Raw genomic sequence first — 14,377 nt, 5'->3', positions numbered from 1 at the left:
TGGTTACAAGATGAATTATATATGGATGTTTATTTTGGATTTAATGTAGTAAATATTTAGTTTTGTATTGATGGTTTGCTTATAGTAAAATAAGATTAGTTGTTTGGTATTAATGAACATTAAAGACAACAGTTAAAAATGTTGTAAAAACTAGGTAAACCACAACGAATTTTTTTTTATAAAAAGTGATAAAAGACAACGGTTTTATCCGTTGTAAAATATATTAAAATTATTGTAAAAAAAATAAAACGTGTCAAATATTATCTACCACAACAGTTTATATCTGTTGTAAAAAATATCTACAACAACGGTTTCTTTCTATTGTTGAAATTATCTACCACAATGGTTTTAAAACGTTGTCGTATCCTTCGTAGCCAAATTTTGGGCATATAAACAACAACAGATAAAAACCGTTGTCAAATGTCTACAAAGACAACGGATTCAAAACCGTTGTCGTAGGGCAATACATTCTACAACGCCCTCAGTTACAACGATCTTTTGACCCTACGACAACGGATAATATCCGTTGTATTGCAGTTTTTGTTGTAGTGGTTGCCGGGCCGAGTGGGATAGCCGCTCGGTCGGAAGTCCCCTACCGCATTCTCTGTTGCTGGGTTGAGCGGGATACCCGCTCGACCGGAAGTCCACTGTCCGCGTGCTCGGCTGATGTCGATTCTATTATCAGACCGAGCGGGGTAGCCGCTCGCCCGAAGTCGAACTCTGACGCTGACATGCTTTGATATCTGGCCGAGCGAGGTGGTCACTCAGCCGAAGTTGAACTCTTGATATCATGTTGAGCGGGGCAGCCGCTCGACTCAGCTTCTGCGCGCCATCTCCTTTGAGCATCAGCTGTTTTGAATGCTCCCCGTGTCGAAGTCGACGATGGGTCGGGGCCTTCTCCTCGGTCGGAGTATGTTTCGCCCGATTAGATGATGTCTTCTACGCGTTGACCTCCTTGACTGACTTTGACCGGAGTTGACCTCCATCGTGACAACACGATAGGACCCTTCATCACCACTGTATCGATGCCCTGCCTCTCAGATCCGTCTTTGATCGAGATCGCCGCCGCGGCGCTCGACGATGATAAAAAGGATGACAGCTCCAACGAGGTCACGTAGCGTCGACCAACATCTACCTGGGATGTTCCCATTCCCATCCGTTCGCCTTTCTGCTTGCTCGGAATATTCGACATGGAGCCCTCTATTCCGGAGGTAGAGAACCTCCGGGTGGCTAGGCCGGTGGAGAAGCGGATGTTGCGGAAGCGCGGGCGAAGACGGCCAACGGCCGCGACGAGCCGGTCAACCACGTGGAGACAGAGTCGCCGAGGCGCTAGAAGCGGAGCCAGAGATTGTACGTGCTGTGCGCCAATCTCCAGTTGGCGGAGGCGGACAAGGAGGTGACCCACTCTCAGCTGATGGCTGTCAAGAAAGAGCAGGACTCCGCCTCCTTTACAAACCGCGTACCGGAGCGCGGGTGCTATGGCGCGTAGGTGGAGGTGAACCTGCGTCGCCACCCGGCCGCGTCGCAGATGGCGGCGCTGCGGGAGCTGGATCTGCAAGTGCTCTGCCCAAGCGTTTCGGTGCTGAATTGGACTGAGCAGGCAGAGCGTGCAAGCTCAAATTCCTGAATTAGCTGAAAGTTTTGAACTTTCTCTCTCTATTGGAACTGTAATTTGCCAGACAAATTGACAGATTGAAGCTTATTTCACAGTTGCAAATGATAGACAAGCCACAATTGCAATTTGCAAATCATATGGTGTAATTTTTCATTCCAAGAAATTATTTTCTCGTGCAAAAGAAACCTGACAATGTAATCACTCTATGCACAATATCAATCGATTTTCATGTAAATCCATCGTTTCTCTGTTCAACCTCTACTCATCGACCCTTCTGCCTGAATCGAAGTCCATCAGCACCTGGTTAAGCTTCTTGTTCTGGATATGCTGCTCTGCCACCTTCAGCTCGTTCCTGCAAATCATTTCATCGTCGACGCGGAATTCAGCAGAGCTGATAGAAAACGATGGACAGACATGAATTGTGTGAATGAAAAAGCTAACCGTGCAGCAGGGGGGTGGAGGGCGTCGGGGCAGATCATCTGCGCCAGTTTGGCGGCGTCCAGTGGCCGGCAAATCACGTTGTTGAAGCAGAGGTAGCGTCCGTAAGCCTCGGCGCTCTCGTACACGGCGAGGTAGGCGTCGACAAGGAAGTCGACGTCCACCGTGACGAGGACGCCGGCGCGGTACATCTCCAGAGCGCCCTTCAAGTAGGGGGGGCTGACGGAGAGCTCGGGCACCATCACCAGCCCCGCGTTGATGGAGATCATGTCGACGCCCCTGTCCATCGCCAACGCCCATGCCGTCTTCTCCGCCAGCGTCTTCGCCGCCGCGTGCCAAAGCTGCCGAGCACAAGAAACGTTCCGGTCAACAATTACTGGCCCCCCTATTGATCGATCGAGCAACCGCTCTAGCTCTGTATTTGACCAATTACTTACTTTGTTTTTCCTGCAGAAGGAGGGTTCGCTCCATTCTCTCTCGTCGAATTCCGCTGCCGGTTCACTGCCTTCTCTCCAAACCACGGCGGTCACCGAGGAGGTGAACACCACCCGCTCCATGGTTTCCACCTGCGCGCATGCTTCCACCACGTTGTGAGCGGATCTCACCTCGACGTCCACCACCAAATCCTGCGCCACGAATTCCAAATTTAGAAAATCCCTCGCTCTGGTTCGCATCCAATTTCTCGGTTCACATGTGCTCCATTAAGAATTGCAGTGCGAGCTCGGTGGGCGGTAGGTTCATCATTCAATAAGCCCAAACTCCGGGAAATCTGAAGGTAGGTAGGGAAACTGTGAACAGGGACAAAAACTTACGTCATAGGGCTGATCCTGCGGGGGTTCGAAGGCGTAGAAGAGTCCCGAGCAGCCGCCGACGGCGTCGACGATGCTGTGGTAGTCCAAGGGGTCGGCCGCAAAGAGACGTAGCCGCCGCCGGTCCTCGGCCGATAGCCGCTCCAGGGTCGCACTAAAGTCGCCAGCTGCGAGTATATAAAAGAGCAGATCGATCAAACTTCCAACTTGTCGAAGCGGTATAAGATGTTTGTGTTTACTCCGGCTGTAGGCGGCGGCATGAACTGTGTATCCTCTTTGCAGGAGTCGCATGACGAGGGAGACGCCGAGGAGAGACGCAGCGTCCATGACGCAGACCGTGTTCCGATCACGGTGGACGAAGGCCGGCGTCATGACGACCGATCGAACTGGTGGAGAGACGGAGAGGGAAGCGTGTGTGCGTGTGTATATATAATTATAGAGATGAATGAAGTAGTAAAAGGTGTTGAATATAAGAGAGAAAGGGAAAGGGACGGAAGAAGGAGCATTCAAATGGCGTGAGGGGGATTAATGAGGTAGTTGCCAGAGGGGAAGGCCAAGAAAATCAATGCACTGTTTTGAAAAAAAATAATAGAAAATTAAACGAGAGCCTGTAGTTATTTATATCATTATAAAAAAAATAGAATACAGCTAATGTATTTTAAATCATGACATAAGCGTCTATCTCTTTTTAGTTATTTATTTATTTATTTTTATAAAAAAACCCTCACTAGTTTTCTTCTCACACGCATTAATTTCTCAACTAACTATATAAATATGTGTTATAACAATTACAATAATTACGGCAACAATTACAATAATTACTGCCGTAGCTATAATATCTATGACTTGATAACTATTAATGTAATCATATAATTTATAGTTACTACTGAAGTTATAGTACAATGTAAATGTTATTGCGCAAGATAAACATGAGTTACAATAACTATGATTTATAACTGCTATAATATAAATATTTGAGTTATAACAGATAGGTACAGTATTGGGATCAAAGAATATTTATTTATTTCTATAATAATATGATATTATTCATTTTAGATCTTGATCCTCGTAACTTTATTTTTAAATTTTATTCAAAAGTCTTTTAAAATTATGATCTTTCTTAAACCTTTTTAATATAAAATTTTAATTAAATTTTAACGTATAATTTCATAACTGATATAATATAAATATGATGTGAACATGTTAAATCTGTACAATATCAATTATAATTTTATAGTTATTATAATATAAATATTTTTAAATAGGTTAAGTATATGGTATTAATTATGAAATCCGTCGAATATGATTACATATGAAATCAATCGGTCAAAAAGTTGAAATTGTTTGGTCAAAAAGTCAAAAATGGTTAAATAATATACTTAAGATAGCTATGTAATTTTATAAGGACGGCTGGTGGAGTGCTCTTTGATAAAACAATCAAAGGGACGTTTGATGATTCTAATAAAAAAAAACCTTCTGGATTTTGCTCTATTAAAAAACATAAAATCTTTTTTCAAAATTATTAGAACGGAAAATTAGTTTCCGTGACTAAATTGCTCTGGATACTGCAGATTGAAGATATATTCTTTTAAGATCACAAAGTTAGTAAGATATTATTTTGATAGTTTTTGAAAAAGGACGATCTCGTGGCCGTCACAATCGAGTTCGTGCCAGCACCTGCAAGTCGTTTGCAAAAGATCCTGAGAAAGGAAAGTTCTTTCTCTTTGATTCCAGATGAATAAAAATATTTATAAAGTTTTTTAAATCTATATAATCAAGGATTTTTAACTGTCATGTGCTAACTTATGCAAATAATAATATATACTTATACGATGAACATTTATCAAACATATAATATTTATATATTAATATCCTTTTATATAATTCAAATTTCATATAAAATATTTTAATATCCACTTAAGTTGTGCTGGACGAGATTTGACAGTTTAAAATTCGTTTATTACTGATTTCATATGTATTTTCTCATATAATTATCAGCATATGTAGAGAATCATGTAATTAGAAAATAAATCATTATCCATCTTATTGTGACGTGTCATTTTGGAAATTTTCATGGATAAAATGACTCTCTTTACGGTTGTAGTTGATACAAGAAAAGTCAATACAAGTTGAATCAATTTCTGAATCATAATATAACTCTTAGCCTTTCTTGTCACAATCATTTCTCTATATAATGTAGAAAGAGTTGAAATTTATTGAAACTCAAGATCACAAACTATATCCAGTTGATAGTGTTCAAATTCAACTTTCAAAACATGAATTTTTTGTTAGGATAAATTTTATTGTAAGCTTGCAAATGTCCTTTATATTAAATTTTTTAAATGAATTAGTAATATTCAAAACTGAACAAAGAGTAAGAATTTTCATTGTTGTCTTACTAAATCTATAATTTAGTTCTGTCACTTGAAAAATTATTACAGCATTAAAAATATCATAGTGATAATGATGTTCAACTATGACATGATTCCGTTCTTGACAATAACAACTAACTTTATAACCACGACTCATATCAAACACCTCAATATTATGTTGTTCATAAAAAACCTTTACTTTTTTTAAAAAAAAAAATCATCCCAATTATCTTCTCTAAATCTTAGAAGGATGACTTTGTGATTGAGATAAATTTTAAAGCATTTACAATGTCTTGTAATTTATTTGGTAGAGCTTGACAAAGAATGTCAGTAATTTCTAAGATTTTTTCCATCAAAAACAGCACATACACAAATTCAAAACTCATAATTATGTTGCATAAACCACTAGCTTCCCCATGTATTGCACCATTTAACCCATTTTCACTTAGATTTCCAAGGATCTTACTAGTTGCTCCATACATGTCTATCAAGTTCCAAATAAAATCATAATGAGAGCTCCAACAAGTAGCACTAGGTCTATGCAATGCATCAATTTGATTAGCCCTTGTATTAGACTCACACTCACCAATAGCCAATATATATGCAATTTCTTCTTGTTGCTCAAATTGTAAGTCACTAAGGCATTTCGAAGACGAGGTGACAATGTTTACAATGAAAGTCAAATAAGAAAAGAATTATCAACTAGAAGGCACATCCTTAGCAGCTGCAACCAATGTTAACTGTAAATGATGAGCAAAGTAATATACATAATAGACATATAGACAATCTCTAAGAAATAATGCTTGAAGCTCATTTCATTTACCATGCATATTACTAGTACCATTATACCCTTATCCCCTCATATTATGGATTTGAATATTGTGTTGAATAAAGATGTCAGAGATCGATTTCTTAAGGCTTACCGTTGTTGTGCCCTCAACACTCAAAATCTCAAAAAAATATTCCATAAAAAAAATAGAATTATTAACAAATCTTAAAATAAGGGTCATTTGTTCTATTTTGTTGGGAGATTGTTGGTGCAATCATTCTTCGGATCAATGTTGGCCAATTTGACTAAGTTTGAGTGGATTTGAGCTTAAATTTTGATGTTTGGATAATATATCGTGGACAACATGTTTGTACAATATATCGTGGACAACATGTTTGGACAATATATTATTGGACATACGAGAGAGAAGTTAAGTATGTCATAGAAAATCAGTACTTGACTAGTAAAGTCCTAACTAGGGATTAGACAATGGTAAAGTCCTAATTCAAAGGTTAGGCAACGAAAAGTCCAAGTAGGTCAAGGAGGATCATACATTAGCAAAGGAAAGTTCAAGTGGATCAAGGAGGACCGCATGTGGCAAATAAAGTCCAAGTGGATCAAGGAGGACCGAACATTGGCAAGGAAAGTCTTAACTATAGTTAGGCAAAGGAAAATCCAAGTGAGTCAAGGAGGATCGTATGTTGGCAAGCAAATTTCAAGTGGGTCAAAAAGGACTGCATGTTGGCAATAAAAGTCCTAACTATGGTTAGACAACAAGTCTAAGTAGATTATGGAGGGTCGCACATTGACAAAGGAAAGTTAGGCAAAGGGAAGTCCAAGCAGGTTAAGGGGGACCGCACGTTAGCAAGATTAAGTCCTAACTGTGGTTAGCCAAGAGAAAAATCCAAGTGGGTCAAAGAAGACCGCACTTGGTGATCGAAAATTCAACAAAAAGTTTGCAAAGTCTAAGTGAGTGAAAAGGTTGACCGGACACTTGGTGGAGAAGTGTCAACAGGTCATGATTAATCGGAGATTAGGCAAGGAAACCCTAGACTTGAATTAATTAAGTTAGGGTTGAGAAATCAATTAGCGCGTGGTGAATCGATCAGGTCCTCAAGTCAATCAATTAGGTAATTGATTGAAGGGGGATTTCGTGAAGTATAGTATTTTTTGTGCTGAATCGATTGGGAAAGTACTCAATTGATTGGGAAAAGTTTGTGAAGTGAATAGTAGACTTCTGAATAGATCAGGTGATCGATTGAAGCTGAGTAATCAATTGGCAATCGATTAAGATGAGTTTTCACGAGAGCACAGAGACATTCTTGATCGATTGGGTAATTGATCAAGAATAACTTAATCGATCAGGTAGGCCCGGCTGAAGGCATAGGCCGATAAGACTTATGCCTAGGGCCCCAATAAAATTGGAGTCCATTAATATTAATTTTTTAAAAATATATTTAATAATTGAAATTTAATTTTAATTAGAACTCCTATTGATGTTTCGATTTCTGCTTCGATTTCCGTGCGTAGTAATAGGCACTGTACCGCCATCAATTGAAATTACCGCTTCAATTTCCTACTGTGCACACTGTACAACCATCTATTGAAGATTGCCACTTCAATTTCCATACACAATAGTGCACTTTACAACCATCTATTACAACGGAAAACGAAACTTCAATTAATTATATAATTCTCCTAGAATTCTATATAAAACTACCACTACAAAATTTGATTTGCTCATATTTTCATTCTCTAAATCTCATCCTACTCATATTTTCATTCTCTAAGTTTCATCCTCTGTAATTTGTATTTTTTGTCCCTCATCGTCTCGACGGTGATTCTTTCAATCTTAGAATACGATAAAACGACCTTCGCATTCCTCAATCGCCTGGTAATATTAAATCTTTTCTTCATTCTTGAAATGTTCTTTATTGTTCTGTATAAATAATAAATTATGGATGAAATGGACCCAAATATGATTGGAAAAATATATTATTAGCAATTGTTTGAATTTTTTTTTCTCATTTTTCCTCTCTAGCAAACAAATTACTATCCAAACCTGATTTATACTATCCAAACCTGATTTATGCACTTATCTCATTTATTATATATTTGTTAAGTATAGTTTATTATAAAAGATAAACTACTTAAATTAACTGATTCAAATCAAATTTAATATTTTATATATTTTTATTATATTTGTGCAGGTAATACTCAGTAATCAGTTTGAAATATCATCAAATTAAAACTATGCGGTGTAAATCAGGTTTTATTGTTCATTTAATTCTAAGTAATTTTATTTTGATAAAATAATAGAGACTTATATTTTCTTTTTTAATATTATTTTAATATAAATATGTCTATGAAAAAAATATGATTCTGGATATATGAAACGTATGAAAAAAAAGAAAAATAGAAAAATTTATTCAATCTCAAAAAGGCACACTTAATAGATTTATTATTGATAATCAAAATCAAAACTTAGAAAATAATATAATTGAAAATTTAAATGAAAAACTAATTGAATTTTCAGATAATACTTTAGGAAAAAAAGAAATCTATCCCGAACTTTCTAATGATCACAAATCAAATTCATCAAATATTAATATTAATGAAGAAAATAATTATAATTTAGAAGAAGAAAAAGCCATGAAACAAGTAGTGAACATATTATAAATATGAATATTTGGTTTGATATTGAAATGAGATTGCTTAAAAATAAAACCATTGATCAAAATTTACAAAAAAAAATAAATAAGGAAAAAGAACATTGGAAGAATGTATTAATAAGAATTATTGCTATATATAGTTAAAAATCTTGCAAAAAATAATTTGGCATTTCATTCAAGATAACAATGGGAATTTTTTAGGTTTAATTGAAATGATAGCATAATTTGATCCTATAATATAAGAACATCTTAAACGTATTCAATGGTAAAATTCATAATCATTATCTTGGTCATAATATACAAAATGAGTTAATAAATATATTAGGAAAAGAAGTAAATAATATTATAATTAAAAAAAATAAAAGAAGCAAAATACTTTTCAGTTATACTTGATTGTACTCTTGATGTAAGTCATTAAGAACAAATGTCTCTTATATTAAGATGTGTAGATATTTCAACAAGTCCAATCAAAATAGAAGAATATTTTATAGAATTTTTAAAAGTAGATGATATACATCAGGAAAAGGTCTTTTTGATATGCTTATTAATATAATAAAGAAAATTGAACTGGATGTACATGACATAAGAGAACAAGGATATGATAATGGGGCTAATATGAAAGGTAAACAACAAGGCGTATAAAAGAGATTGTTAGATATAAATTCTAGGGCTTTTTATACACCATGTGATTGTCATAGTCTTAATTTAGTACTATGTGATATGACTAATTCTTGTCCTAGTGCTATAACATTTTTTGGTGTGATACAATGTATTTACTCATTATTTTCTTCTTCTACAAAAAGATAGAAAATTTTATAAGACCATGTTTCTAATTTAACTCTTAAACCATTATCACAAACACGTTGGGAAAGTTATCTTGAAAGCGTTAAAGCAATAAAATATCAAGCTCCACAAATAAAAGAAGCTTTATATAAACTTGCAGCAACTAGTGATGATCCTAAAATAAAAAGTGAAGCAAATTCTTTAGCAACATATGAGTTTGAAAATTTTGAATTTTTATTAGGTATGGTTATTTGGTATGATATATTATTTGCAGTTAATACTATTAGTAAATTTTTACAATATAAAGATATGAACATTGTTATTACATTAGATCAGTTAAAAGGTCTTGTTTCTTTTTTTTTAAAATAATTTTAGAGAAAATGGATTTATATCTGCTGTGATTTCTGCCAAAAAGATTGCAAATTAAATGAATATAGAATTAAAATTTCGTGAAAAATGTGTAATTAGAAGAAATAAACGATTTGATGAGAATAAAATTAATGAAGTGAAAAATATTTTAAAATTAATTACTTTAATTATATTATTGACCATGTCATTTCTTCACTTCAAAGTAGATTTGAACAATTTAAAATATATAAAGATAATTTTAATTTTTTATATGATGTAGAAAAGTTAAAATTGATTGATGATGAGTTTTTTAAAATAAAATGTTTAAATCTTGAAAACTTTTTAACACAGGACATGTTATTGATATTGATACTTTAGATTTATTTTTAGAATTAAAAGTTTTAAAAGAAATAATAAATCCAGAATTAAAAACCGCACTTGAGGTATTGAACCTTATAAAAAAATTAAATTCTTTTCCTAATGCATGGATAGCTTATAGAATATTATTAACTATACCTATTAGTGTAGCTTCAACAGAAAGAAGTTTTTCAAAATTAAAATTAATAAAATCTTATTTACGTTCAACAATGTCTAAAGATTAAATAATTTAGCAATTTTATAAAAAAAATATAAAAATTTAATTAATAATTTTGCATCTCAAAAAGTTAGAAAACTAAATTTTACATTAAAATTTATTTTAAATTAATATTTTATTTTAAATTAATATTTTATTTTTTTAAAAAAAAATTAAACCCACCATTGTCGGTCCCAAGTCCAAATGAAAAAGGGTGAGAGATTTTTTTTTTTTAAAAAAATATTAAAGACCTAAATGTTTTTTTTTGGCCTAGGGTCTCATAGAACCTTGAGACGACCATGCGATTAGGTAATCAATTGGAAGATGCGAAAAAGAGCCGTTGCAATGTTTATATGGTTGGGATTACTCGGATCAGACATGACAATTGATTGGGGGTAAGACCAATCGATTAGGAACCCTAGATTGCGACATATAGAGGCATTTGGTGAGATTTAAATGCAACTCTTCTTTTCCACTCTTCACCGTCGATCCTTGAGCTTTGGAAGACAAGTATTGCTGCATTTTCCAACCTATCAAGAGACATTGACAAGCTACAAGAAAGCAAGCAAGGTTTTCATTTATATTGTGTATTTTCTTCTTATTTGCATTGTATTTCTTGTTTGTGAGCTTGTACAAGGTTTCTTCACCTCTGGAGTGTTTACAAGGAGCATTTTCATAGTGGAGAGTGTACTCTGTGTGGATCCTTAGATTAATCACCTTGTCGAGGTGGATACCAAGTGTGTCTGGATGTTAGTATTACTTTGAGTGTTTTCCGGTTCAACTCATCATTAACGAAGTGATTGGAGCTAATCACCCCCTCTAACTCGTCGGAGTGTCCTAACATTTTTTAGATTCATCTTAAACTTCATCAACAAAAATACAAAACTTGGCATCTCCCAATTCATCTCGAATAATTGTTTTTCACTTTATTAGCAAGAATATGCAATATTATCTTTTGAATTTACGAAGAAGTATATTTAGGATTTTGTGGGGCATTATGTAACACAACTTTACAATTTTTTCATTTAAATATGCTTGAAATTTCAACAATTCAATAAAATTTCCACGGTTTAAGGAACTCTCTGATTCATCATGACTTCTAAAAGGACATCCTTGAGTTGCAAGCCATAATAAACCTTCAATTGTTGCCTTTAGACACAAACTATTGTTAGAGTGTATACTAAAAGCCTAGCTTTTGGTATAAACATTTATCTAGAAATAAGAATCACATTGGTCAAATGTCTACATTTATGATAAATGTAGTTGCTCAATTAATTTATATTGTAGATATGGTGTGTGGTGTCACATACAGAAGATCATGTTATCGGTTCCTTATAAATTATAAATAGTAGCTCACGACCAAGATGGAAAGGAACAAACCATTGGAAGGTCGTAGTATAATTAGGTATTAGTTTATCTTAACTATATAATTACACTAGTACACTTAGAGTGTATTGAGTAGGACCATTTGAGGTCATTCCTTTTATACTGACTTTATAAAGGAACAAAGACCTCAGTTATTATGGAAGTGTGTGCTCTTAATCCTAATATAATAACAAGCACATATATTTGATATTTATTTCTTTAATTTATCAATGAGTGAGATTTAGTTCGATAAATCAATAAGCCCGATAAGTTGGGAAATGATATCACTTATAGTGTGTGTTGTTGATTATAGAAGGAAACTGTGTCTTAGTGATCTAGGTTGAGAATGTCCCCAAGAGGAGCTCATAAGGATTGTCATGTTAAACCCTGCAGGTGGACTTAGTCCGACATGACGATGAAGTTGAGTGGTACTACTCTTGGAGCTAGATATTAATTAAGCGAGTTGTCAGTAACTTACTTAATTAGTGGACATTTGTTATCTTAAACACAGGGAGACTAACACACTCATAATAAGAAGGAGCCCAAAATGTAATTTGGGATTGGTGCGGAGTTCAATAATAGTTCTTTAGTGGAATGAATTATTATTGATGAAATTAAGTTGTGTGTTCGGGGCGAACACGGGATGCTTAATTTCATCGGGAGACCAAAACCAATTCCTCCTCTCGGTCCCTATCGTAGCCTCTAGTATATAGAGATTTATACCCACCGCATACCCACCTTCTTACCCATCCAATGGGGCCGGCCAAGCTAGCTTGGAACCCAAGCTAGGGCCGGCCAAGACCAAGTGGATGAGACATGTAGGTGGCCGGCCAAAGCTTGGGTCCCAAGCTTAGGTGGCCGACCACTAGAATATTAAAAGGATTTTTATTAAAATTATTTCTTATGTGGATATCATGATTTTAAAAGAGAGTTTAAAAATTAAAAATTTCCTTTTATAGTTTTCTACAAAAGATTAAGAGAAGAGATTAATCTCTTTCCTTATTTGTAGTTTAAAAGGATGGGTTTAATTTTGGTAAAACTTTCCTTATTTGTAAATCATCTACATGTTTAAAAGAGAGTTTAAAATTTGAAATCTTTCCTTATTTGTTGATTAAAGGAGGATTTTAAATTTTAAGAAAACTTTCCTTTTAACCATGTTCATGATTTAAAGAAAGTTTGAAATTAATAATTCTCTTTTATTAGTTTCTACAAAAGATTAAGAAAAGATTTGATATCTTTCCTTATTTGTAGATTAAAAGAGATTTTAATTTTTAGAGATAACTTTCTTTTTATCCACATGTTTAAAAGAAAGATTTTAATTTATTAAATTTCCTTTTTATAAACCAATCATGAAGGGATTAAATTATTGGAGAAATTTTATAAATTTCTGGAGACAAATTAGGAAGTTTTAATTAATTAAAACTCTCCTTGTTTGTAGCTTTTATGTGGCCGGCCAAATAAAATTGAGAAAGAAAATTATTTTAATTAAATAATTTTTCCTTTTCAATGGAAAAAGAATTAAGGAAATTTTTATTAAATTTTCCTTATTTGCCAGGATTAAGGATTATAAAAGAGGGGGTAGAGGAGGCTTAAAAAAAAACGACTCTATTTTATTTTTCTCCCTCTTTTCCTTGGTGGTGTGGCCGGCCCTATTTCTCTCCTCTCCTCTTGTTGGCCGAAACTTATCTCTTGGTGGAGCTTTTGTTAGTGGCCGGATCAAGGAAGGAGAAGAAGGAGAGAAAGCAAGCCTCGTTTCTAGCATCCCTTGGAGCATGGTGGTGGTGGTCGAACCTCTTCATCCTAGAAGATGTTTTGATGGCCGAAACTTGCAAGGAAGAAGAAGGTGATTGGTGGTTTCTCATCTCGGAAGAACGTTGCCCACACAACGTCCGAGGTTAGAAGAGGAATACGGTAGAAGATCAAGAGGTCTTTCTAGAAGGTATAACTAGTAATTTTTCCTTTCCGCATCATGCTAGTTATTTATGGAAATAATACCAAATACAAGAGGCTTACGATTCTAGTATTTCGAATATGTTTTTCGATGATGTGTTCTTTTGTTTTGTTTTTCCTTGTGATTTGATTGTTCTTTTCGGTTAACCTAAAGTTATTTTAGGAAATTAAATATTAGCTTTCCATAAAAGGTTTTGTCTAGTCGGTGGTGGTTGCTCCCATATCCAAGAAGGTCATGTGCCTCGCCACGTCAGTACTGGGAACCAATTATGGAAATTAATATTTAATGGAATTAATAACTTAAGGTGATTTGGGTCGAACGTGTTAAGTTCCGCAGGAGATTCAAGTCAAAACCTAAAAGAACAAATAGATTAAGTTTTGGATCAAACGTGTTAAGTTCCGCAGGCGATCCAAAATTTAATTTAAAAGAACACATGGTAGCTAGGAAAAGGTTCAGACCTTTGTACAAAATTTTTGTACAGTGGAACCTCTAGGTTTTTCGAGTAGCAACCAACAACTATTCGTTAGTAGATTGAGCATTCATCACTTTGTTAATATTTTACTTTGGTTTCATCAAATCTTGAACACATTTCACACATCTAATGTGACGAAGACAATGGACCAACATGAATAAGAAATGCACATTTTCCTCTTCCATTAACTCTCTTTGAACCGTTAAACT

At 34.7% G+C, this 14,377-nt stretch overlaps 1 protein-coding gene across 1 annotated transcript; it reads right to left on the bottom strand.

Annotated features, from left to right (window-relative positions):
* Positions 1-1,740: 1,740 nt before the first annotated feature.
* LOC122047065 (cinnamoyl-CoA reductase-like SNL6) lies at positions 1,741-3,355 on the bottom strand. The gene is made up of 5 exons (XM_042608098.1): positions 3,102-3,355; positions 2,866-3,029; positions 2,491-2,679; positions 2,057-2,394; positions 1,741-1,967 (listed from the first exon to the last, which is right to left on the bottom strand). Exons 1-5 carry the CDS (start codon positions 3,232-3,234, stop codon positions 1,874-1,876), a joined length of 918 nt encoding a protein of 305 aa, XP_042464032.1. The 5' UTR covers positions 3,235-3,355; the 3' UTR covers positions 1,741-1,873.
* Positions 3,356-14,377: the final 11,022 nt, after the last annotated feature.

Source organism: Zingiber officinale, chromosome 2B (assembly GCF_018446385.1).
Source record: "Zingiber officinale cultivar Zhangliang chromosome 2B, Zo_v1.1, whole genome shotgun sequence".
NCBI lineage: Eukaryota > Viridiplantae > Streptophyta > Magnoliopsida > Zingiberales > Zingiberaceae > Zingiber > Zingiber officinale.
This window is presented reverse-complemented; position numbering and strand designations above follow the sequence as displayed.